Source organism: Patagioenas fasciata, chromosome 3 (genome assembly GCF_037038585.1).
Source record: "Patagioenas fasciata isolate bPatFas1 chromosome 3, bPatFas1.hap1, whole genome shotgun sequence".
In the NCBI taxonomy this organism is placed as follows: Eukaryota; Metazoa; Chordata; class Aves; order Columbiformes; family Columbidae; genus Patagioenas; species Patagioenas fasciata.
In genome coordinates, this window is record NC_092522.1 from 126,238,073 (window position 1) to 126,263,859 (window position 25,787).

The window sequence follows — 25,787 nt, forward strand, 5'->3', positions numbered from 1 at the left end:
GGATGGCGGGTGGTTCAAAATGTCCCAAGATATCCAGCAAGAGAACTGTGAGGGGGAGCGCTCCGGCAGGTCAAGCGATGTCAAGAAATCCAGCAAGACAATGGTGGAGAACGCTCCGGTGAGTCACAAGACTCCACCAAAAAAGGCAAGAGAATGGTTAGAGGATGGTAACAGGCAGCTTTGAGAGCACTCTGGTGGATCAAGAAGCACCCAGGAAAAGGGGAAGAGGATGGTGGGGGGAAACGGCCTGGTTGATCACAAGACTCCCCCAAAAACCACAAGAGGGTGGCAGGGGGAACGCCCTAAGGGGTCAAGAGGTTCCAGGAAATCCAGCAGGAGGACGGCGAGGGGGAGCGCTCCAGCAGGCTGAGATTGTACTAAAGAAAGGCAAAAGGACAGCAGGAGGAGAGACCCAGTGGGTCAAGAGGTCCCAAGAAATCCAGTAAGAGGACAACAGGGAGGAGTGCTCTGGCAGGCCAAAATCTCAGTGAAGAAAGGCAAGAGGACAGCAGGGGGGAGTGCTCCAGTTCTTCAAGTGACTTCCCAGGTAGAAGGCAGAAGGACGGTGGGATAGCGCTGGGACAGGTCGAGAATTCTCAATCTGGCAATAGGACAGCAGGGAGGAGCATCCAGCGGGACAGGAGCGCCCTGAAAATAGGCAAGACAAGGGTGAGTGAGAGCACTCCGAGATGTCAAGAAGTGTCAAAAAATCTGGTAAAGGATGGCAGGGGGGAGTGCTGTGGATATTCAAGAGACTCCCCAGTAAAAGGCAAGAGGACGGCGTGGGGAAGTGCTCCAGCACGTCAAGATCGCACTGAAGAAAGGCAAGGTCACAGTGGGGGGGAGCATTCCCGTTGTTCCAATGGTTCAAAAGGTCCCAGGAAATCCAACAAGAGAACTGCGAGGGGGAGCGCTCTGGCAAGTCAAGCGGTGTCAATAACCCCAGCAAGGCAACGGCGGAGAGCGCTCTGGTGAGTCACGAGACTCCCCTACAAAGGACGAGAGGATGGTGGAGGGGAGCCCACCAGTGGTTCAAGCAGCACCCAGGAAAAGGGGAGGAGGCTGGCGAGGGGCAGGCCTCTGGCGGGCCAAGATCACTGAGGGAAGGTGCGGGGGAGCTTGCTGGTGGCTCAAGAGACCTCTAGAAAAAGGTAAGAGGGCGGCGGGGGGTGGGAGGGCGCCTCAGCTGGTGAAGAGGAACCCCGAAAACAAGGCAAGAGAATGTTGGTGGGGGGAGCGCTCTGGCGGTTCCAGAGGCTCCCCGAGATCCGCTCAGACGGCAGCGGGTAACGCGGCAGCTCAGCGTCGATCAAAGAAGAACAGGAAGGCGGTTGACCTGCAATTCCAGAGCGAGGAGGAAGACTGGCAACCCGAACGAGGAGCAGCAGAACTTGGCATGGCCTCTGAAATCCTCCTTTAATCTGGGCTCAGGTAAGCTGGAAGCAGGGGCCGTGGGCTGGGGTTTGGGAGGTGGGCAGGTGAGAAATGATCCGCATTTTTGATCTCCTGAGTGACTGAAGCGCCTGGGAGTTCATTTGGAGTCGTTGCCTTACTTGATTTTACACTGACTTTTGCATTATATTTTAATGACGTAGAATTTTCCGTTTTGACATCGAAACCTAAACTTCTTTGGAAATTCATCCTCTGTCCCTTCAGTCTCAGCTCGTGGCACTTCCACTGTCTCGTGGCCCGCGTTTCAATGTACATTAGATCGCTTCCCGGGCCTTGGATTTTAAGTAATGGTCCGTCACAAGTTTGTTTTTCTTGTCCTTAACAGGCAGCTTTGAGAGCTCTCTAAGGAAAAGTGATATCTTTTTACCTTGTTACTGCTCTTTCCATGTTACGAGCAGCCACCCTCTTTATGATCAGTCTCATGCTTTTCTTCCTTTCTTGCCCAGGTTCAGAAGACCGGGAATTCCAAGCTTCAAGTTTCCTGTGGAACATTGCGGGAGACCTTGATAACGTGGCAATGAGGGAGGTGATGAAGAGGAACAATACCTGTTCCTTTCCCATTTCAAGACGTTATTTTTTACCTTCCTGGTAGCTGTGAGATGATTTGCAATCTTGCGCTAGCATCTGCCTGAAAGAGAACACGGACCCTTTGGGTGCCTCCTCAAGAAATACTTGCTCTATGGTTCTGGCGATGTCCAGGCTTCAAGGGTGGGGCATAGGGGAGTGTAAATCTTAGGGGGCCTCCCGGGATGTCTGCAGGTTTGGGTGACCCGTGGCTGGGACGGGGACGCCGAGGTTGTCAATCTTGTCTTGAATCTCTCGCTCCCTCTCTTGCAGCACCCGAGACCGAATGGAGGAGCAAGTGTGCGGGAAGTTCCTGCGCCACGACACAGATCACATTTATCGCTCTCGCCCTGAGAGACCCGGAGAACCAAACCGTTCCCATCGTGCCTTGAAGCAGCCTCTGCTCACGCGCTTCTCCCAGGGAGAAGGCAGAATGGCAGTAGCTCGCCACGTTATACCACAGGGTGCACACTCTGCAGCTTTCAAGCCCAGCTCTGCGTTAGCTCACCCCTGCAATTTTGCACCGCCCACGCAAATTTGAGTTGTCGCTGGTTGTTGCAGCGTTTGGCTTTGGTGAGGACAGCGTGTGTTTGTCAGCAGTTGGTGTAGGGTGGAATCTTGAGGAGAAAGTGATATTTCCGTGCCAGAACTGGTTGGTGTTTGCATGGTATTGTGGTAGTTGTTCCCACAGGTGATCAGTGCTGGAGTGTTATTGCAGGATGAGGGGATTTTGAAGGCTTGTCTGTGAGATGCACTAGAGGCAGCAGTTGCAAACGAAAGGCTGAGGTGTGGAGAGTTTGTCGGTGGGTTTTGGACAGTTGTCAGTTGAAGAGTTGGTTGTTTGCAGGTGAGGTGTAGAGCAGAGGGTGAAGCTGACTTTGCCTGGGCGGCGCAACTGGATGGGTGTGCAGAGCTGAGGAGAGCGGGCTTCTGCGGGTGACCCTAAAGCTGGAGAACCAGCCGGCAGCTCCAGACACTCCCGCAGGGCCGGGCAGGGCCAGTGCCCTGGGGCACAGTGAGCGTGACCCTCCGCAAGCACCAAACAGCAGGTGAGGACCGTGGGGATTTGTACTGAGCTATGATATCTCTAACCCATGAAACTGGGGTCCAGCCTGAGCAGGGCATGTGCGGAAGCTGTGCTGCAGCGGAGGGGCAGAGCTGAGGGGAAGGGCTGTGTGAGGGGCCGGGGCCAAGGCAAGGCGGGCACGCTGTGGGGTGTGGGGAGGTGTCAGCCCCCAGATTCAGCCCCCGTCTGACTGTAGTGCCCTGGGGCTGATGTAGCTCAGTCCTCTGTGTGTTTCTCTTCAGGTGGAGCAGTGTGCAAAGGAAAAGCAAGGAAGGAGGCGAACCTGTGAGGAAGAGTGATCGAGAAAGAGGATTGGAGGGCACCTGTGAGTCAAGAGGGATCAAGAAAGAAGACAACGGTGGTGGAACCGCAGGTCAGGAGAGCTCAAGGAAGGAGAAAGGTGATTGTGGCAGTATTCTGACATTGGGCCTATGAGAAACTGTGAGAGTTGACAGCGTGAGAACAATCATTAGTGGAATAACACAAGAAGCAAGTACTGTATGCTACGTGATACATCGAGGACAGAGGGATTGGTACAGGAATGATACATCAAGGGGGATGACGGGGGTAGCTTGTGGTATAGACAACGATGCTTTTATGGCAGTAACAATATATCACTTATGTTATGACGAACTTACCAAATTAGCAAATGCTTGAGCAAGCATCATAGCGAGTATAAATGCAAACCTGAGTTTGTAACAAATGTCTCTTGTCTCACCTTAAAAGAGAGTCGGTGCCACATTCACTACAAATGGCACCCGAACAGGGACTTTGAGTGCGGCTGTAAAGGCAGCAGCCGTTCTGGTGGCAAAGCCCAATTGAACAAGGACAGGGAAACAGAGCCAGGAAACAGAAACCACAGCGTGCGCCCATCAGCAAGAAAAGATGAGCAATTTGGAACCATAGGAGGGAAGTTATCCCTTGAACCAAACAAACCCTAGATGTCCTTCAACTTTTATTAAGAAAGCAAAATCACAATGTACCAGTAGTCCGATTAATGACTTTATAAGAAAGGCTTGCTGATCATGTGCTGGACTTTCCTACAACTGGTACATTTTAGTTGGAGGCATGGCAGAAAGTTGAACGAGAATTATATGAACAGGCAGCAACTGGAGATAAAGCTGCTTGTGAATATTTATCTACTTGGGCAAAAATTATGTCTGCTTTAATAGCGACTCAGAAGGAAGTAGTTGCGTGGGTTGCAACTAATTGTGAACCTTCTGCTCCTCCCTTGCCAGGGAAGGAGGGGGATCCTGTAGATAGATCAGGCAAAAATGCACTGACCACAGATGTAGTAGTGGATAAAGGATTGGCTGATAACAAAGCCCCTGCATGTACACTACAGTGAACACTTTTGGCAAATGATGGTTTGTGGGAGTCGCCTGACAAGCCCCTTGATCCTGGCCCGACGGACCCAGAGTAAGACCCTGATTTATTCCCCCCGGATGTTACTTTGCAACCGAAAGTGCACACTAATTAAACCATGTGGGATAAATGTAGAGAAGAGGCTTTGAAAACAGGAGACTCGAAAGTGGTTACGGCATGGCCTGTGATCTGTTGTGAACAGCAATCTCCAGGCTTTCAGCAGCTACCATATGATGTTGTAAAGGAATTACCAACATTAGCTAAAGAAAATGGGGTTACTTTATCATTTGTTATACATTTTTGAAGCATTAAGCTCCTCTTACGAACTTACTCCACATGACTGGCGTTCTTTGTTGAAAATGATCTTAACCATACGGTATATTGACTAGTAGTTATCTGATTTTTGGGAGAACTGTACTATAGAGACCGTTGATAATGCATATTGGATGAGATGGATTGATTGCAGTCCTTTAGCTGGGGAATGTGCCCACGCTTTGCCAGATAATCAAGTTGCGTAACCCAGAGAGATATATATGTGGTGTAATAGCAAAACTAGCAATGAAAGTGGTTCGGAAGTTACTGGAGGTTGGGAGAGATGCCAATACGTGCTTTTCAAAAATCTTGCAAAGATCACAGGAACCTTATGCGCTGTTTTTAGACCGCTTGCAAACTGCTTTGGAGAGACAAATTGATAATGACACAGCGCATGAGTTGTTACTAAAATAATTGGCTTTTGAGAATGCTAATGCTGATTGTCAGCGTGTGTTGCAGGATTTGGGGAATAGGGAAAGGTGTACTATAGCAGATATGAGAGTGTGTCAAAACATAAGTCAACTGAACATTATACCAGCTCTCTAGCTGCTGCTTTAGCAGCACAGTTACAAGTATTGGGAACAGAACTGAAATCGAATTGTTTTTGTTGTGGGACACTGGGTCGTGTAAAGAAAGATTACACAAAGTATGCACGCCAGACTTCAAAGGCTGTACCTCCTAGAGATCGTCCAAAATGGGGAAAGGGCAAGCACTGTGTGAGTGAACATCATTCAAGGGTTAATGTAAAGGGGGAGCCAATTAACCCTTCCCAGGAGGTGGGGGACAGGACTTCCCCCACCCCCATCAAATAAATTCAAGTCTAAACTCATGACCCGAGATCTCTTCCCTGGAACAGCTGGAAGTGCAGGGCTGGACTTGGCTGCCAGCCCGTCAGTGATGATAATTAATTACTGCTGTGGTATTGCTTATTCCCAGAGGAGTGTGGGGGCCTTTAGTGCCTAGTGTGCATGCTTTGTTAATAGGTTGGTCATCTACTACCAAATTGGGTTTGTTTGTTTTACCTGGAGTAATTGACTCTGATTATCAAGGTGAAATCAAAATTATGGCATGGACACCTGTGCCACCTTGCTACATCCTGAGGATGCCCCCAGATTTGCATTTTGTGTTCCTTCACTTAATCAAGAGGAGCCTATGAAGAGATAGCATTGGGTGGTATCACCACAAGGGATGAGAAATAGTCCAACCATTTGCAAGACAGTAGTTGCAGCAGCTGTACAACCTGTGAGGAAGCTGTACCCCTCAGCTTGTATCTGTCGTTATATGGATGATATCTTGCTTGTCATGTTATAAGAGCAGGAACTACAACAAGTAATGCAAGTCCTATGTAACGCTATACAAAAGGCTAGATTACAAATTGCACAAGAAAAAATTCAGAAAACTGCTCCATGGAAATATTTGGGGTGGCAAATAACAGAACAAGAAATCATTCCTTAGCCAGTAACTCTTAAATTCCATAATATCATGACCTTAAATGACTTACAAAATTGCTAGGAGCCATAAATTGGCTCCGACCTATTTTGGGCATTGCCACAGAGGAACTGTGTCTACTTTTTACAGTTTTGAAAGGAGACCTGAATTTATTGTCTACTCAGGTATTGGATGACAAAGCTCAGCAGGCCATATAGAAAGTATTCGATGCTGTTGAACAAAAATAGGGATGGGGACGCAATTTGCAGCTGCCAGTTTGGCTGGCACTCATAGCCAATACCGTCCAACCGTTTGCAGTACCGTTTCAATGGGACAAGTCATTAAGTGATTCTTTAAGAGTTGGAATGGGTTTTTCTAGCTCACACACCAATGAAAACAGTTTGGATAATAAAAGAAATGTATGCAAACCCAATAATTAAAGGCAGAGAATGTTTGTATGCTATGTATGGGACAGACTTTGAATGTATATTTATTCCTACAACAAAGGAGAATTTGCAATGGTAATTAACTGAAGATGTGAATTTCCAGATTGCATTGGCAACATACGCAGGGAACATATCAGTTTATTACCCTCAACATAAACTGTGGGCTGAAATTGGTAATTTACCGTTGTAGGGCAAATGCTGCTGTCAGCAACGACCAGTAAGTGACAAGACTGTATTTACTGATGCCTTTGGTCGCTCACGTAAAGTTGTAATTATGTGGCTAAACTCAGATACCCAGTGTTCCAAACACAAGGTAGAAAAAGGAGACCAAGGGTCAAACAAGTTCTTGAGCTGACAGCTGTTAGGATCGCTTTTGAGTGTTCTGTAATGAGCCTTTGAATGTTGTAACTGACTCATTATGCAGCTGGCATACTTAACCGCCTGGAAGCTTCTTTTCTGAAGGAAGAGGATAATCCTCTTTTGATGGCTGAATTGAGAATGCTATGGTTCCTAATAAATCATAGACGTCATGGTTTTTATGCAGCGCACATCCGCTCTCGCGCTGCCCTTCCAGGACCTCTTGTGGAAGGCAATAGGAGGGCCGATGCACGAGCTGTGCCGCTTACTGTGCCTAAAGCCTTGGAGCAAGCTAAATTATCACATAAACTCTTTCACCAGAATGCAAAGTCGTTAAAATGACAATTTCAAATTACAACGGATCAGGCCAGGAGCGTTCTTATGTCCTGCCCTGATTGCCAACAGTCGGCACCCGTGCCATCCAAAGAGGGTGTTAATCCAGGAGGGATTACTGACAAGTACGGCCAGCTGATGTAACGCGTTGTTCTGAATTGGGTAAATACGTATGTGTTTCTGTAGACGCTCATTCCAGATTTCTCGTTGCGGCTGCACGCACTGGTGAAAGAGCACGGGACGTCTGTAAACAGTGGTTGGCGTGTTTTGCTGTTTCAGGAGTTCCAGGATATGTAAAACCAGAGGAAAGCGGAACGCACGCTGGATTAGAGGAGCGATCCCCCGAGTGCCCAGCGCGCCGTAATAAAAGTGCCTGCTTTTTAACACTTTCAAAACCATGTTAAAGGGTCTGTTTGCCGACTTTTCGGTATCGTTTTCTGGCGACGAGGATGGGATAATCTGCCTGACCTCCCGTGGACCCCAGGATCTCTGGGACCTTGTGCCGGCACCGGGGAATTCCCGGAAGGGATCACGGATCCTCGGGCCAGCTCGGGACGTGGGTAAAACCCCATCAATGAGATAAGGCACTTTCATAGTCTGGTTTGTTTGCAGGCTGCCTGCGCGAGACGTGGGCGACACCAGCGCGTTGGGTCTGCGCGTTTTGGTAAATTGGGTAAATTAAAAAGAAATAAAAAACCAAAGAGGAAAATGAGAAAACAATAAATAAAAGAGAAAAACGAGGGAATAGTAATTTGGTAAAGGTACCTTTAGTGATTTTGCTGTTTGTGCCTTAGCAATTGTATGATTGTTTGTGTCTTTAGTGATTTGTTGTTGTTGTTACTTGTGTCTTGGGTGATTTTGTAGTCCAATACTTATGGTTCACCAATTGTCTGTTATTGTGATTGTGAAATAGGTAGTGGACAATGGACAGGAGCGATTCGGAAGAAATCCCCCCCGGGCTGTGTTTTGTGACATTGGAAAAGGATCGTTTGACTCCCTAGGGAACAGCAACCAGGGAATATTGTAATTAATGGTGGCCACTGTCAATAATATTAATATGCTGCACAGGTCTGGGTGGGTATACCCGAGATGTGTAGTATAGTAATGCACTACATGTAATATATAATGAGATATGTTTTAAATCATATATTGTCTATTATATAATGCATATTACACAATACAAAATGTTACATACGCATTGTATTTGAAAAAGGATAATCAGAGAAAGAAATTGAAACCAGTAAAAGGTTTGTTGACGAACAGATATTGGTGTAGAATACACAGAGAACATTAGATCAGGATTGTCCCTTGGTGAATGCAGGGTGGCATCCTGATGTCCTTATATCGGGGGACAGGCTGAATTGGTATGGACAGTGCATTTTATACGGGATTGGACACGCTGTGCCTAAAGCTGTAAATACGCCAAAGCCTTCTGAGATAAAACAGGATCGTCTGTGCCTCATTTGCTACACCCCTTTATCTGTTTCCCAAATTACGATTTAGACTGTATTTACCATTGTAAAAATAAAGCTTTCCCCCTTTAATTTTTGTCATGTATTGTAATTCATAGAGATATTGGAGCCCGTCCTACCTAAACTGTAGAAAAGACAGCAGCCATGTGCATTTTTAAATAAAGATTAAACCAAGTCTGCTAGCCCATTATCTCTAAGCGTTCTACTGTGATCACCTCCCTCCCAAGGTTTTGTGTCTATTGTATCAGGGCCTGACACCCACGGCCACAGTGGATGAATCGCCATGGGCACAGCACCAGGACCCGCTTGTTGGTGTCCAGGGTATCCACTCCAGCAGACACTGTTAGTAAAAGAGCACATCATGAAACTGGAGAACCATCTAATTGTGTCATTATACACATTCACTGCTCTTTTTTCTGCTTTATACCCCTGGTAGCTTTTTAAAATGGCACAGTTTGAAAAGGATTTCTGTTTTGGCCCTGCACACGGAGGCTGATTTTCCTTTTCTAGGGCCTTCCACCCGGTTCACCGCACCCGTGTGATCACTGCGCTGCACGTGGGCAAAATCAGCTGTGCCCTGTGTTTCTCCCGTAAAATAGTAAGAACGCTAATACAATCGTGCCAGGAACTACCTTCACTGTGAATATTTGAAGGAACCCACTGCTAATGTATTGTTAATGGGTACTTGCATTGTGGATTAGATGCAACAAAAATCCATACTTTCTTTTATCCTTTGCTGTACAGGAGGTGGTTGAACTTTTCTATAGCAGATTCAATCACCTGTTGTAAAGCGAGATGGTTGTCTCCTGTGAGGAAGCAGGGTAGATTTACCCATACTCTATAAGCACCATGGATGAGCTATATAGAGTAACAGCTTAAAAACAAACCAACCAGCAACAAGAAGCTAACGATCAAAACAACAAAAGGAAAAAAACCCCAAACAAACCAACCCAAAAGCGCAGAGGCTCCTGAATGCCCCCTCTCAGTGCTGTGATGTCCGTTTCCAGGAAGCCCGTGGGGTGTCCCCACAACCGCAGACACAGGTGACCCGGCTGGGTGGTGCCAGCAGAGAACAGTTGGTGTGACCCAGCCCGCTGCGCTGCCCTGGGAAAGCCGGGGACAAAGGGCCGGGCCGGGGCATGGGGAGGTTGGTTCCAGCTCACGGATCAACTCACAGCGACTGCGGAAACAGCCCCGAGCCGGGACGGGCCCGGCCGTGTGCTCCTGTCCCCCCGCCGCGGGGTCCTGGCTCTGGACATCGTTGCACAGGATCGTTTGAGAACCGTTCCTGAAGGATGCGCAGCGCCCAGAGCAGCAGCGCCTGCCCGGCTGCTGCTCAGCCGAGGGTAAGGGCTGGAACTGACCCTGTAGCAGCAGCAGAGCTGCCACAGCTGCGGGCGAGCCGAGTTACTGCTGCAGACAAGACACGGGGCACAGGGAGAGGCAATGTATTTTATTAGGATAGAAGGCATCTTTAGGAAAAAAAAACATTTTAGCAATGTTGGGCTATTATCTTTTATCAGTGTGTCTGCCATGTGCGCGGCTCTGGGAAAGCGCGTTCGGGGAGCTCGGGCTGCCCACGGGTCAAGAAAAAGCGCCCGCGCTGCGGGGCCCGGGGGCGCTGCGTGACCGCGCTCGGTGCTGCCGTCTGGTGGCCACAGCCCGGAACTGCAGCTGGGGAGCGGCGCCCGGTGCCCGTGCCGCGGGTAAGAGGGGGGCGCTGCCGCTGCGACCGAGGTCGTGCCCGTCAGAAAGGGGGGGCAGCGGTCGGACGAGCCGCCGGGAAAAAAAGAGGCGCCCGGCTCTCCCGGGGCGGCCCCGCTGCGAGGGGAACGGGCGAGGCGGCAGCAGGAGGAGGCGGCGTCTCCTCAGTCCCGGGCACAGGGGAGAGAAACCTGCCGGCCGGAGCTCCTTACGGCTCTCTCTGTTCACAATGAATTTAAGGGTAGGTGACCACCCGCCCCCCTTGTCAGCGTAAAGCAAAGGAGCGCGGTTTGTTGTTTCCTTTCAAACGCGGCTGCTGGAAGCCGCGCGGGCAAAGGGCGGGGGGGGCCCGGCAGGGCGGAGAGCAGACGGGTGAGGGTGCAGAGCGGGCCAATCAGATGGCGCGGGAAGGCTGGGGGGGGGGGCGGATCGCTGATAGGCTGCCAAGGCACGTCAATTGCCATTCTGTCCGCCAATCAGATTGCCGGAGGGGCGGGTGTCGGAGGCTCCGTACTGCGCATGAGCAAACTGCGAGTACTGATGGGCCAAGAGAATGATGATTGACTTGTCTTCGGCAGCCAATCGTGTTGCGGAAAGGGGCGGGTGCTGCTCTCTCCCTACTGCGCCTGCCCTCACTGCGAGCTCTGATAGGCGGAGAAAATGGTGATTGACGTGCCTAGGCAGGCTATCATTTTGCCGGAGGGGCGGGCGTTGCGGGCCTCTGGGCGCCGGACGGAGCATCCAATAGGAGGACAGCGTGGTGGGGTGGAAAGCAGCCAATCAGCGCGGGTCCTGGCGAGCGGGTCCGTGGTGTCTCGGGGTGGGTACCGGGAATTAACGGGAACGGGGGTCGGGGCGGCTGTGGAGCGGTTGCTGCAACCGGTACCCGGGGACCTGGAGGCAGTCGGCTCAGGGTAGCCCTTCGTGAGGTCCCCGGAGGCGGCAGAAAGGAAGGAGGCGACAGAAAGGCAGAGGGGGCCTCCCGCCGCGGAGGTCTCCGGGGCGCGGCGGGTGTCGGTGCCCGCGGAGCCCGGCGGGACGGTGGGAGAGTGCGAGGGGAACGGAGCGGCGAAAGAGGCGGCAGGTGAGTGCGGCCGCGGCGAGGGTGACCGTGCCGTTGGAACGGGGGGAGTGGGATGGGCCGGCGCGGTGAGGAGGCGTTCGGTTCAGTTTCCCCCCTGCCCTTACGGCCGAGTTGGCGAAGCCGGTGGGAGGTGTGTGACCCCGAGGGCAGGTGCGCCGAAGGCTTACGGTCTGGAGCCGTGTGTCCCTCCGGGACAGCAGTCGCTCCGGGAGCGGCGCAGCCCCCGTTAGTCGGGGGGAGACGTTTCAAACCAGAGCTAAGGCGCGGTGGCAGGCTCGGTGGCGTGGCGGGTCGGGCGCCGCTTCGGCGGGAGCTCGGGGCGAGGCCCGGCGGGTTCTGTGTCCTGTACGCGCGGCTTTCGTTCCGCGGCTCTCTGTGTGCGTTTTTGTTTCGTTGCGTTTGTTTTCTGGAGTTTATTTTGCGGGGTTCCCGCGAAACGCGGCACGACCGCTCGCCCGGGGCTGCCGCGGCGGTCTCAGTGCTGCCGCCCTGTGGCGAAACTCGGGTACTGCAGCGCACGGCCGGGGGAAGAGGCGCCGTTTGACCCGAAGCGGTCAGAAGTGCCAGAAACCAACGCCAGAACCGGCAGGAGCTGCGGCTTCGCAGTTCTGTCAGCATTGATCTTAGGACTCTGATTTTGATGCTAGTCGTTTTTACTTACATTACGCTACAGTGTTCTGTTTGGTACTGCTAGTGGGTAACAAATAATTGTGCTGTACCACAACGCGAGAGGATAATATTTCATAGACTTATACTGCCAAAGAGTTTGCAAGTATATTGAAAAGGGGGGAATTCAAGAGAAGCTACCAAGTTAATGTATACTGCGATGAAGTTATAGAAGATGTACCCTTCATTAACCGGTTCACGTGGGGTAAATGCTTTCTGACCGCCTGCACGATGAGGGGATATTTTTCACCTTTTAGATCCTTCTGCATGACAAGAGGGAGACAGAAGATTTAATAACACATTGTTTAGAAGCTGAGAGCTTAGTTTATATTTAACTAATAGATGTGTTGTCAGTGAGAAACTAAACATTTATAACTAACTTCATCAATTATTTCTTAGGTTAGATATATTGTATGTTCAAAATTTAAAACAATTGTAATTAATATGTAGCAACTGTGTGATTATAAGCAATGCAAGAGCATCCAGTCGTGGGAGCACTTACAGAGGACGACCCCCAGAGCTCCCCAGTGCAGATGAAAGAAACATTGCCTGCTTAACGGTGTAATTGACTCTGCTGTCAAGCTTATTTCTCCGTTTCAGTACGAGCCCATCCCGTGGCCTCACAGGGCTGTGTCCTGTGGCGGTGCTGTGGGGAAGGGGCGAGATGCTTTCCTGCACCGGTGGATGTGTTTGCTTTTATGCTGAGCGTGTCCTAAACGGTGTCAGTTTGTCTTAATGCTGTCTGGCGTTGCTGCAGTTGCTCTGGTTTTTTGAGGATGCCTTGTGTTTTGAGGTGGCCCGTTTCCCTCGAATCCTCCGTTAGCTCAGCTGCTCTCCTGTCCCTTCTTCTGACTAATTCCTCTGCTTTCTCCTGCTCTATATTTTTTCAGAGGTTGAACTCTAATTTGGAATTTCTGTGTTTCTGAGGGGGAGCTGTGAACGCCCGATGCTCAGCAGACCCCCCAGCCCAGGCGGGGAATGGAACCTGGGGAGCAGCGCCCAGGTGGGAGACGCGGCGCCATCCTCCGTCCCCAGCGTGCGGCAGAGGAGCAGGAGGCGACAGCCGGCCGGGGGCAGATGCCGGGTGCGTCCCCAGCTCGCCAGAGCTCCCCCCGAGCCTCCTCCCGCGGCCCCGCTCGCCCCGTGCAGCCGCTCCCAGCTCCGGCAGCTCCTGCGAGCCCGTCCCGTGTTCCTGGGCCGCTCCCAAGCCCCGTCGTGAAGGCGGCAAGCCGGCCCTCGGCACCTCTCCGGTGGCCCCTGCGGAAGGAGCAGGCTGGGGCAGGGGTGAGCTACGGTGCTAACGGCCGCTGCTTCTTCTCTCCCTCTCCCAGAGGCCGCGCTGAGGATGTGGCCGTTCGCTCCCAGCCCGGGGGATGCCGTTGGCTGCGCCCGCCTCGGGCTGGCGAGGCTCGTCTGGCAGCGTGGCGGGAGAAGGGACAGGGGAGCACGTCCCGTGCGTGGACGGGGGCTGCTGCTGCTGGAGCCAGAGAGGTTGGGGAGAGGTAAAGAGGAAGAAATGCGGGGCCGTCGGCCCAACGTCCGCTTCCTGCGGCGGGCGAGAGAGCGAGCCCCTCTCTCCGGGTGGCGAAGGCTCCCTCTGCGCGGCGTGCGGCGGGCCGGGGGCCAACGTGCGCGGCAGGGTCCGTGCGCGTATCCTGGAGCGGGACGGCTGCCTGGCGAGCGAGCCAGCGAGGCTCCATGTCCCCGAAGCCTCGTCTCGTAGGAGCCCTGACACCCCACCGTGTTCTCCTAGGCTGAGGACGGCCGAGCGCCCCGAGTTACCGGAGAGGAAGGGAGGAGAGAAGGAGACGGGAGCGTCTGAGCTGTTAGAAGCCTCCTGGCAGCCACTGAAAGCGAGAGCCGCTGTGAGTCCCTGGCCCTCGGGGCCTCGTCCCCGGCTTGTGTGTCCTGGTGCCTCCCTGCCCCTCCGTCTACTTTTTCCCCACGCTTTCTCTGGCCCGTTCTTTTCCCTGCCATTAGTTTCCTCTCTGTGTCTGTATGTGCTGCTCTGTCTCTTTCCTTCCTCCCTCCCTTCGCCGTCTCTCTCTCTGTGCCTTTGTCGTGCTCGGCGTTGCCGGCTTTCTTCATTCCGTACGGCACTGTTCCCGTCCTCGTTCACGTTCTGAGCCTTTGTGCCGCCCCGTTTTTTTTTCTCTCTTTTTATTTTCTTTTTTCCTGTCCTCCGTCTCTCCGCAGGGCTCCGCATTCCTCTCTTTCTTCCTCCAAGCCCCTGTGTTCCCCGCGGTCTCTCGCTCTGCCATCGTTTTTGCCTGTTGCCCTCTCTCTTGCTTCCCGTTGATAGGAGGAACAAAAATCTTGTAGAAAGCCCTTGGCATAAGGCAGCAAGACCAGGCCTAACGGAACAGAAACCTAACAGAGAAACACTAGCTCTGTAGGGACTGGAGGTGGGGCAAAGCGGGATGTCCTTGGCTCGCAGGCTGGGAAAATGGGACGTTCCACTAAATGGAGAAGGAGCTACTTGAGTAGCAGCACAAAATGACAGCGGGCGTGCTCAAGACATGAGGTCGAGGAGCCGACACCGGGGCAGGGGGCACCGGGCTGCAGGGGCACCGGGGACCGCTGGAGACCCTTGATGGACACTGGCATACCAGAGATGGACTGCCAGCGAAGGGTGGGGTTATGGAAAGAACTTCTGTTTAATGCACTAACTAAGCGGTAGAAGCAAATGAATATGCAATAGGTGTATGTAAAGAATACCAAGAAGCGTGAATCACACGTACGCTCAAATACAGGGGCCATCCTCTGAGCGTGCGGTGCGCTGTATTGAAATTGCCCGCCGTTTCACACTTTCAGAACAGCGTTAGAGAGTCTTTTTTGCCGACTTTTTGGTATCTCTCCGCGTCCCGTGGTTCCTCGCCGTGTCCCCGTGTCCCGCTCCCTGCCCGTGGTCGCGTTCCTCTCTGTCCCGTTGACCGTTCCGGGTTTTTTTCCTCCGTCTCCGCGCCGCTGCCGCCGCGCCGATTTGTTTCTTTCTGTGCCCTGTTCCTGGTGCTCTTCCGGCCTCTTTTCCTCTGTCCCCCCCGCTGCTTTGATCTCTGCCTTGTTTTTTCAGAGCCCTGTCCCTTTTTTCTCTTCTCGCTTTTGAAGAGAAGCTGCCAAGTTAACGTATACTGCGATGAAGTTATAGAAGGTGTACCCGTCATTAACCAGTTGACATGAGGTAAATGCTTTCTGACCGCCTGCACGATGAGGGGATATTTTTCACCTTTTAGATCCTTCTGCACGACAAGAGGGAGATGGAAGGTTAAGTAACACGTTGTTTAGAAGCTGAGAGCTTAGTTTATATTTGACTAATAATTAACAGATGTATTGTCAGCGAGAAACTAAACAATTATAACTAACGTCGTCAAATGAAATAAAGAACGTGGCTTAGCAGTGCTGCTGACTCTGCCGTCCCGTTTCTTTCCCCGTTTCAGGCGGTGAGCCAGCCGGAGGACCCGCTCTGTCCGGCCGCAGGGCCCGTGGAGCCGAGGACTCTCTTGGCGCACCCCGGGGATGTCTCTGGAGAGACTCCTCGTCTCGGTCGGATCGCCGCGGGGACGGACGAGGACCTCTGGTGAGAAGTCTTTCTTCTCTGAAATTTGGGACCGGTCACGTGCTCGCGAACTGTCCGTAAGTCGTGGTACGGAATTTCGGCAGGATAGCGTGGACGGGGTTGCGAGCACCTTAGAGGTATACAGTAGTTGCTGTGGAGTTGTTTGTGCGGCCAGCTTTTGGTGTTGGTTGTTCCCGTGCTCCGTTGTGGTGCAAAGCTGGCTCTGTATGTAGCTGTGAAGAGTACCGTAGTTGGGTTTAATTCTTGGATGTGCCTTGGTTCTGACTATGCACTTGAACACCGAAAACTACAGCAGGAGCTGCTGTGGCTTTAACTTGCGAGGAGTGTGAGCGTTGTGGAGCCATCTGTGTTGCAGAGTGTCCTAATTGCGGTGCTGAGTGTTAGAGAGATTTGAGCTGGGTACCGGAATTGTTTTGTTTTGGAGACGGTGGGATAAACTTGGAGTACAACTTGTGAGGGCGGTGTGTCGTGGGTAGGTTTGAGTATTATCTGTGGAGTACTGCTGTAGGTGTTAATAGTTATTTGCTCGTATTTGTTACAAGATGAGCCGTGTCGTTCCGTGTGACGCGTAATGGGAGGACGGCGTAGTAGCGGTATTCTGAAAAAGAGCCCGTTAGGGTGTATTTTAGCTCACAGGAAAGAGATTGAGGAACCACCTGGTGATAATGTGAATAGAGCAACCTTGATGAAATCTTGTGAGCAGAGGCCATTGTATAAATTGGACAAGGAAGGAAAGCCTGTGCGCAAAGCGCGGTGCTGCACCCGGAAGGAGGCGAACCTGTGAGGAAGAGTGATCGAGAAGGAGGGTTGGAGCGCACCTGTGAGTCAAGAGGGCCCCAGAAAGAAGACACGGGTGGTGGAACCACAGGTCAGGAGAGCTCAAGGAAGGAGAAAGGTGATTGGGGCAGTATGGGTTTTTCTAGCTCACGCGCTAATGGAAACAGTTTGGATAATAAAAGAAATGTATTCAAAACCAATAATTAAAGGCAGGGAATGTTTATATGCTATGTATTGGATAGACCTGAAGGTGTATTTGTTCCTAGAACAAAGGTGAAGTTACAATGGTAATTAACTGAAGATGTGAATTTCCAGATTGCATTGGCAACATACGCAGGGAACATATCAGTTTATTACCCTCAACATAAACTGTGGGCTGAAATTGGTAATTTACCGTTGCATGGCAAGTGCTGCTGTCAGCAACGACAAGACTGAATTTACCAATGCCTCTGGTTGCTCACGTAAAGTTGTAATTACATGGCTAAACTCAGATACCCAGTGTTGCAAACACAAGGTAGAAAAAGGAGACCAAGGGTCAAACAAGTTCTTGAGCTGACAGCTGTTAGGATCGCTTTTGAGTGTTCTGTAATGAGCCTTTGAATGTTGTAACTGACTCATTATGCAGCTGGCATACTTAACCGCCTGGAAGCTTCTTTTCTTAAGGAAGAGGATAATCCTCTTTTGATGGCTGGATTGAGAATGCTATGGTTCCTAATAAATCATAGACGTCATGGTTTTTATGCAGCGCACATCCGCTCTCGCGCTGCCCTTCCAGGACCTCTTGCGGAAGGCAATAGGAGGGCCGATGCACGAGCTGTGCCGCTTACTGTGCCTAAAGCCTTGGAGCAAGCTAAATTATCACATAAACTCTTTCACCAGAATGCAAAGTCGTTAAAACGACAATTTCAAATTACAACGGATCAGGCCAGGAGCGTTCTTATGTCCTGCCCTGATTGCCAACAGTCGGCACCCGTGCCATCCAAAGAGGGTGTTAATCCAGGAGGGATTACTGACAAGTACGGCCAGCTGATGTAACGCGTTGTTCTGAATTGGGTAAATACGTATGTGTTTCTGTAGACGCTCATTCCAGATTTCTCGTTGCGGCTGCACGCACTGGTGAAAGAGCACGGGACGTCTGTAAACAGTGGTTGGCGTGTTTTGCTGTTTCAGGAGTTCCAGGATATGTAAAACCAGAGGAAAGCGGAACGCACGCTGGATTAGAGGAGCGATCCCCCGAGTGCCCAGCGCGCCGTAATAAAAGTGCCTGCTTTTTAACACTTTCAAAACAGTGTTAAAGAGTCTGTTTGCCGACTTTTCGGTATCGTTTTCTGGCGACGAGGATGGGATAATCTGCCTGACCTCCCGTGGACCCCAGGATCTCTGGGACCTTGTGCCGGCACCGGGGAATTCCCGGAAGGGATCACGGATCCTCGGGCCAGCTCGGGACGTGGGTAAAACCCCATCAATGAGATAAGGCACTTTCATAGTCTGGTTTGTTTGCAGGCTGCCTGCGCGAGACGTGGGCGACACCAGCGCGTTGGGTCTGCGCGTTTTGGTAAATTGGGTAAATTAAAAAGAAATAAAAAACCAAAGAGGAAAATGAGAAAACAATAAATAAAAGAGAAAAACGAGGGAATAGTAATTTGGTAAAGGTACCTTTAGTGATTTTGCTGTTTGTGCCTTAGCAATTGTATGATTGTTTGTGTCTTTAGTGATTTGTTGTTGTTGTTACTTGTGTCTTGGGTGATTTTGTAGTCCAATACTTACGGTTCACCAATTGTCTGTTATTGTGATTGTGAAATAGGTAGTGGACAATGGACAGGAGCGATTCGGAAGAAATCCCGCCCGGGCTGTGTTTTGTGACAGTGGAAAAGGATCGTTTGACTCCCTAGGGAACAGCAACCAGGGAATATTGTAATTAATGGTGGCCACTGTCAATAATATTAATATGCTGCACAGGTCTGGGTGGGTATACCCGAGATGTGTAGTATAGTAATGCACTACATGTAATATATAATGAGATATGTTTTAAATCATATATTGTCTATTATATAATGCATATTACACAATACAAAATGTTACATACGCATTGTATTTGAAAAAGGACAATCAGGGAAAGAAATTGAAACCAGTAAAAGGTTTGTTGACGAACAGATATTGGTGTAGAATACACAGAGAACATTAGATCAGGATTGTCCCTTGGTGAATGCAGGGTGGCATCCTGATGTCCTTATATCGGGGGACAGGCTGAATTGGTATGGACAGTGCATTTTATACGGGATTGGACACGCTGTGCCTAAAGCTGTAAATACGCCAAAGCCTTCTGAGATAAAACAGGATGGTCTGTGCCTCATTTGCTACACCCCTTTATCTGTTTCCCAAATTACGATTTAGACTGTATTTACCATTGTAAAAATAAAGCTTTCCCCCTTTAATTTTTGTCATGTATTGTAATTCATAGAGATATTGGAGCCCGTCCTACCTAAACTGTAGAAAAGACAGCAGCCATGTGTATTTTTAAATAAAGATTAAACCAAGTCTGCTAGCCCATTATCTCTAAGCGTTCTACTGTGATCACCTCCCTCCCAAGGTTTTGTGTCTATTGTATCAGGGCCTGACACCCACGGCCACAGTGGATGAATCGCCATGGGCACAGCACCAGGACCCGCTTGTTGGTGTCCAGGGTATCCACTCCAGCAGACACTGTTAGTAAAAGAGCACATCATGAAACTGGAGAACCATCTAATTGTGTCATTATACACATTCACTGCTCTTTTTTCTGCTTTATACCCCTGGTAGCTTTTTAAAATGGCACAGTTTGAAAAGGATTTCTGTTTTGGCCCTGCACACGGAGGCTGATTTTCCTTTTCTAGGGCCTTCCACCCGGTTCACCGCACCCGTGTGATCACTGCGCTGCACGTGGGCAAAATCAGCTGTGCCCTGTGTTTCTCCCGTAAAATAGTAAGAACGCTAATACAATCGTGCCAAGAACTACCTTCACTGTGAATATTTGAAGGAACCCACTGCTAATGTATTGTTAATGGGTACTTGCATTGTGGATTAGATGCAACAAAAATCCATACTTTCTTTTATCCTTTGCTGTACAGGAGGTGGTTGAACTTTTCTATAGCAGATTCAATCACCTGTTGTAAAGCGAGATGGTTGTCTCCTGTGAGGAAGCAGGGTAGATTTACCCATACTCTATAAGCACCATGGATGAGCTATATAGAGTAACAGCTTAAAAACAAACCAACCGACAACAAGAAGCTAACGATCAAAACAACAAAAGGAAAAAAAACCCAAACAAACCAACCCAAAAGCGCAGAGGCTCCTGAACGCCCCCTCTCAGTGCTGTGATGTCCGTTTCCAGGGAGCCCGTGGGGTGTCCCCACAACCGCAGACACAGGTGACCCGGCTGGGTGGTGCCAGCAGAGAACAGTTGGTGTGACCCAGCCCGCTGCGCTGCCCTGGGAAAGCCGGGGACAAAGGGCCGGGCCGGGGCATGGGGAGGTTGGTTCCAGCTCACGGATCAGCTCACAGCGACTGCGGAAACAGCCCCGAGCCGGGACGGGCCCGGCCGTGTGCTCCTGTCCCCCCGCCGCGGGGTCCTGGCTCTGGACATCGTTGCACAGGATCGTTTGAGAACCGTTCCTGAAGGATGCGCAGCGCCCAGAGCAGCAGCGCCTGCCCGGCTGCTGCTCAGCCGAGGGTAAAGGGCTGGAACTGACCCTGTAGCAGCAGCAGAGCTGCCACAGCTGCAGCTGGGGAGCGGCGCCCGGTGCCCGTGCCGCGGGTAAGAGGGGGGCGCTGCCGCTGCGACCGAGGTCGTGCCCGTCAGAAAGGGGGGGCAGCGGTCGGACGAGCCGCCGGGAAAAAAAGAGGCGCCCGGCTCTCCCGGGGCGGCCCCGCTGCGAGGGGAACGGGCGAGGCGGCAGCAGGAGGAGGCGGCGTCTCCTCAGTCCCGGGCACAGGGGAGAGAAACCTGCCGGCCGGAGCTCCTTACGGCTCTCTCTGTTCACAATGAATTTAAGGGTAGGTGACCACCCGCCCCCCTTGTCAGCGTAAAGCAAAGGAGCGCGGTTTGTTGTTTCCTTTCAAACGCGGCTGCTGGAAGCCGCGCGGGCAAAGGGCGTGGGGGGCCCGGCAGGGCGGAGAGCAGACGGGTGAGGGTGCAGAGCGGGCCAATCAGATGGCGCGGGAAGGCTGGGGGGGGGGGCGGATCGCTGATAGGCTGCCAAGGCACGTCAATTGCCATTCTGTCCGCCAATCAGATTGCCGGAGGGGCGGGTGTCGGAGGCTCCGTAGTGCGCATGAGCAAACTGCGAGTACTGACGGGCCAAGAGAATGATGATTGACTTGTCTTCGGCAGCCAATCGTGTTGCGGAAAGGGGCGGGTGCTGCTCTCTCCCTACTGCGCCTGCCCTCACTGCGAGCTCTGATAGGCGGAGAAAATGGTGATTGACGTGCCTAGGCAGGCTATCATTTTGCCGGAGGGGCGGGCGTTGCGGGCCTCTGGGCGCCGGACGGAGCATCCAATAGGAGGACAGCGTGGTGGGGTGGAAAGCAGCCAATCAGCGCGGGTCCTGGCGAGCGGGTCCGTGGTGTCTCGGGGTGGGTACCGGGAATTAACGGGAACGGGGGTCGGGGCGGCTGTGGAGCGGTTGCTGCAACCGGCACCCGGGGACCTGGAGGCAGTCGGCTCAGGGTAGCCCTTCGTGAGGTCCCCGGAGGCGGCAGAAAGGAAGGAGGCGACAGAAAGGCAGAGGGGGCCTCCCGCCGCGGAGGTCTCCGGGGCGCGGCGGGTGTCGGTGCCCGCGGAGCCCGGCGGGACGGTGGGAGAGTGCGAGGGGAACGGAGCGGCGAAAGAGGCGGCAGGTGAGTGCGGCCGCGGCGAGGGTGACCGTGCCGTTGGAACGGGGGGAGTGGGATGGGCCGGCGCGGTGAGGAGGCGTTCGGTTCAGTTTCCCCCCTGCCCTTACGGCCGAGTTGGCGAAGCCGGTGGGAGGTGTGTGACCCCGAGGGCAGGTGCGCCGAAGGCTTACGGTCTGGAGCCGTGTGTCCCTCCGGGACAGCAGTCGCTCCGGGAGCGGCGCAGCCCCCGTTAGTCGGGGGGAGACGTTTCAAACCAGAGCTAAGGCGCGGTGGCAGGCTCGGTGGCGTGGCGGGTCGGGCGCCGCTTCGGCGGGAGCTCGGGGCGAGGCCCGGCGGGTTCTGTGTCCTGTACGCGCGGCTTTCGTTCCGCGGCTCTCTGTGTGCGTTTTTGTTTCGTTGCGTTTGTTTTCTGGAGTTTATTTGGCGGGGTTCCCGCGAAACGCGGCACGACCGCTCGCCCGGGGCTGCCGCGGCGGTCTCAGTGCTGCCGCCCTGTGGCGAAACTCGGGTACTGCAGCACACGGCCGGGGGAAGAGGCGCCGTTTGACCCGAAGCGGTCAGAAGTGCCAGAAACCAACGCCAGAACCGGCAGGAGCTGCGGCTTCGCAGTTCTGTCAGCATTGATCTTAGGACTCTGATTTTGATACTAGTCGTTTTTACTTACATTACGCTACAGTGTTCTGTTTGGTACTGCTAGTGGGTAACAAATAATTGTGCTGTACCACAACGCGAGAGGATAATATTTCATAGACTTATACTGCCAAAGAGTTTGCAAGTGTATTGAAAAGGGGGGAATTCAAGAGAAGCTACCAAGTTAATGTATACTGCGATGAAGTTATAGAAGATGTACCCTTCATTAACTGGTTCACGTGGGGTAAATGCTTTCTGACCGCCTGCACGATGAGGGGATATTTTTCACCTTTTAGATCCTTCTGCATGACAAGAGGGAGACAGAAGATTTAATAACACATTGTTTAGAAGCTGAGAGCTTAGTTTATATTTAACTAATAGATGTTTTGTCAGTGAGAAACTAAACATTTATAACTAACTTCATCAATTATTTCTTAGGTTAGATATATTGTATGTTCAAAATTTAAAACAATTGTAATTAATATGTAGCAACTGTGTGATTATAAGCAATGCAAGAGCATCCAGTCGTGGGAGCACTTACAGAGGACGACCCCCAGAGCTCCCCAGTGCAGATGAAAGAAACATTGCCTGCTTAACGGTGTAATTGACTCTGCTGTCAAGCTTATTTCTCCGTTTCAGTACGAGCCCATCCCGTGGCCTCACAGGGCTGTGTCCTGTGGCGGTGCTGTGGGGAAGGGGCGAGATGCTTTCCTGCACCGGTGGATGTGTTTGCTTTTATGCTGAGCGTGTCCTAAACGGTGTCAGTTTGTCTTAATGCTGTCTGGCGTTGCTGCAGTTGCTCTGGTTTTTTGAGGATGCCTTGTGTTTTGAGGTGGCCCGTTTCCCTCGAATCCTCCGTTAGCTCAGCTGCTCTCCTGTCCCTTCTTCTGACTAATTCCTCTGCTTTCTCCTGCTCTATTTTTTTCAGAGGCTGAACTCTAATTTGGAATTTCTGTGTTTCTGAGGGGGAGCTGTGAACGCCCGATGCTCAGCAGACCCCCCAGCCCAGGCGGGGAATGGAACCTGGGGAGCAGCGCCCAGGTGGGAGACGCGGCGCCGTCCTCCGTCCCCAGCGTGCGGCAGAGGAGCAGGAGGCGGCAGCCGGCCGGGGGCAGATGCCGGGTGCGTCCCCAGCTCGCCAGAGCTCCCCCCGAGCCTCCTCCCGCGGCCCCGCTCGCCCCGTGCAGCCGCCCCCAGCTCCGGCAGCTCCTGCGAGCCCGTCCCGTGTTCCTGGGCCGCTCCCAAGCCCCGTCGTGAAGGCGGCAAGCCGGCCCTCGGCACCTCTCCGGTGGCCCCTGCGGAAGGAGCAGGCTGGGGCAGGGGTGAGCTACGGTGCTAACGGCCGCTGCTTCTTCTCTCCCTCTCCCAGAGGCCGCGCTGAGGATGTGGCCGTTCGCTCCCAGCCCGGGGGATGCCGTTGGCTGCGCCCGCCTCGGGCTGGCGAGGCTCGTCTGGCAGCGTGGCGGGAGAAGGGACAGGGGAGCACGTCCCGTGCGTGGACGGGGGCTGCTGCTGCTGGAGCCAGAGAGGTTGGGGAGAGGTAAAGAGGAAGAAATGCGGGGCCGTTGGCCCAACGTCCGCTTCCTGCGGCGGGCGAGAGAGCGAGCCCCTCTCTCCGGGTTATTTGCTCGTATTTGTTACAAGATGAGCCGTGTCGTTCCGTGTGACGCGTAATGGGAGGACGGCGTAGTAGCGGTATTCTGAAAAAGAGCCCGTTAGGGTGTATTTTAGCTCACAGGAAAGAGATTGAGGAACCACCTGGTGATAATGTGAATAGAGCAACCTTGATGAAATCTTGTGAGCAGAGGCCATTGTATAAATTGGACAAGGAAGGAAAGGCTGTGCGCAAAGCGCGGTGCTGCACCCGGGCGCCCCAATGCCGTGCCGCAGCGCGCCTCAGTGCTGCCGCCCTGTGGCGAAACTCGGGTACTGCAGCGCACGGCCGGGGGCAGAGGCGCTGTTCGCCCCGCAGGGCTCGCGGCCAGGTATCTGTGTGTCAGTGCCCGTCCCCATTTGTGTAAAAACGACATCCCTCCCTCGGTGGCTCCTTAGAACGTTTAAAGATGTAAATATTGCTACCACTAACATTGTCGATCCGGCTTCTTTCCTCAGTGTAAAGCAAAGGAGCGCGGTTTGTTGTTTCCTTTTAAAGGCGGCTGTTGGAAGCCGCGCGGGCAAAGGGCGTGGGGGTCCCGGCAGGGTGGCGAGAAGGCGAGTGAGGATGCAGAGCGGGCCAATCAGATCGCTCGGGAGGGCTGGAGGGGCGGAGCGCTGATAGGCGGGGAGAATGGCAATTGATGTGCGCAGGCAGCCAATCAGATTGCCAGAGGGGCGGGCGTTGAGGCCTCAGTATTGCGCATGCCCAAATTGCGCAGTCCGCAGTCAGGTCCGACCCTGAGGCGGGCACCTGGGCGCGGAGCGCGGGAAGGAGCATCCAATAGGAGGACGGCGCGCTGGGGTGAAAAGCAGCCAATCAGAGCGCACCGACTCAATCCCGTTTGAACAGCTGCCTCCCTGGCAAGCGCGTCCGTGGTGTCTCGGGGCGGGCACCGGGAGTTAAGGGGGAAACGGGGGTCGAGGCGAGGGAGGGGAGGCTGAGGAGCGCTCATTTTGGCCTCTCCTTCCCCTTGCCCTGCCTCTCCGTCCCTTTTGCCTCTCTCTCCCTCTCTCTGTGTCACCTTGTCTTGCTCCCTGTCCCTATCTGTCTCTGACAAGCTGACCTGCTCCTTGCCCTCCTTTTGTATGGAATCACAGGCTCATTCTGCTTGGAGAAGACATGTGCAATTTTCTAATGACTTGACGGTTTAGAGAAACGGCCTGGAAGAGATCATTCCTTTGTCTTTTTTTTGTGTGTGTTTTTTGTGTGTTTTTTTTTTTTTTTTTTCCCCACGTGGAGGAAAAAAAAAAAAACAAAAAAACAGAAGAGGCAAATTCAGTGCCTCTGCGGAGAAGCTGGCGACCAGTTTTAGTTAAGAACGCACACCCCGTTGGCGAACGGGTCCCGCGGCAGTTCCACGTGTTGCAGGTAAAAGAAGGAAGTTTGATCTGCCATAGAGGAACAGCCGCCTCTTTCCCTCCTTAGGGTCGAGCGTTGCCCTTGTCTTTGTTCACATGAATTTATGGGCACGCTGGAAATAGCCTTTAAGATTTATATGTAGAGTTTAATCTAAGTGGTAAGTGGCATGGGCATAGTTAATTTTTGAACACCTTGCTGCCAGTTGAAATGTAAGGGATGAAATGTGATGGGAAGTAATAAGTAAATTTGGGTTTGACTTCTAGGGTGTTTTTTTCCCCATTAGTGTAAATCAATGGCACCGTTGTCCTGTGGCTCAATCTCCGTTCTGTTCCGTGGAGTCTTCAATTTAGGATGTTCAGGTAAGAAAGTTTGTCCTTCCAAAGAATGACCAGCCATTGGTAGGACAGAGAGAGGCTTTTAAGTGCATGATCAGAATTTAAGCCAAATTCCACTTGACGTTGCTGCTGTTGGTTTTGGCTTTCACTGGTTTCCCCACAGCTCCCTAGTGTTTGGGAGCTCGGAGTGGGCATTTTTTTCCCCCAGGGAGAGGCTATGCTTAAGAATGAATTTGTTTCCTTAGAGGAGTGAGAGTCCGTTTGTGTAACACAAAGAAAAACCCCAGCCTAGTCGAGTTCTGAGTGTGTGTCTGTGAGATGGCTGCTTTAC

General features: G+C 52.4%; 1 protein-coding gene and 1 long non-coding RNA gene across 5 annotated transcripts; both read left to right on the forward strand.

The window, feature by feature from the left end:
- The first annotated feature begins 22 nt into the window (after positions 1-22).
- On the forward strand, positions 23-7,684 carry LOC139827670 (uncharacterized). 2 transcript variants are annotated; one of them, XR_011738594.1, is made up of 5 exons: positions 23-1,431; positions 1,899-1,978; positions 2,290-3,065; positions 3,325-3,482; positions 7,603-7,684. It is a non-coding gene; the product is annotated as an uncharacterized lncRNA (long non-coding RNA). The 2 variants fall into 2 exon arrangements; XR_011738592.1 differs by lacking the exon at positions 7,603-7,684 and having other exon boundaries at positions 3,325-3,639.
- A 3,629-nt stretch (positions 7,685-11,313) lies between these two features.
- LOC139827786 (uncharacterized) lies at positions 11,314-25,480 on the forward strand. 3 transcript variants are annotated; one of them, XR_011738724.1, is made up of 6 exons: positions 11,314-11,583; positions 13,140-13,533; positions 14,003-14,114; positions 15,323-15,430; positions 15,687-15,826; positions 25,405-25,480. XR_011738724.1 is itself a non-coding variant. In XM_071807312.1 (5 exons), the coding sequence occupies exons 3-5, from the start codon at positions 13,623-13,625 to the stop codon at positions 25,469-25,471; spliced, it is 699 nt and encodes a 232-aa protein (XP_071663413.1). In that variant the 5' UTR covers positions 11,314-11,583; positions 13,140-13,333; positions 13,581-13,622; the 3' UTR covers positions 25,472-25,480. The 3 variants fall into 3 exon arrangements, 1 of the variants encoding a protein (XP_071663413.1); XR_011738723.1 differs by having other exon boundaries at positions 13,140-13,333; positions 13,581-14,114; positions 15,358-15,430; XM_071807312.1 differs by lacking the exon at positions 15,323-15,430 and having other exon boundaries at positions 13,140-13,333; positions 13,581-14,114.
- The last annotated feature ends 307 nt before the right edge of the window (positions 25,481-25,787 follow it).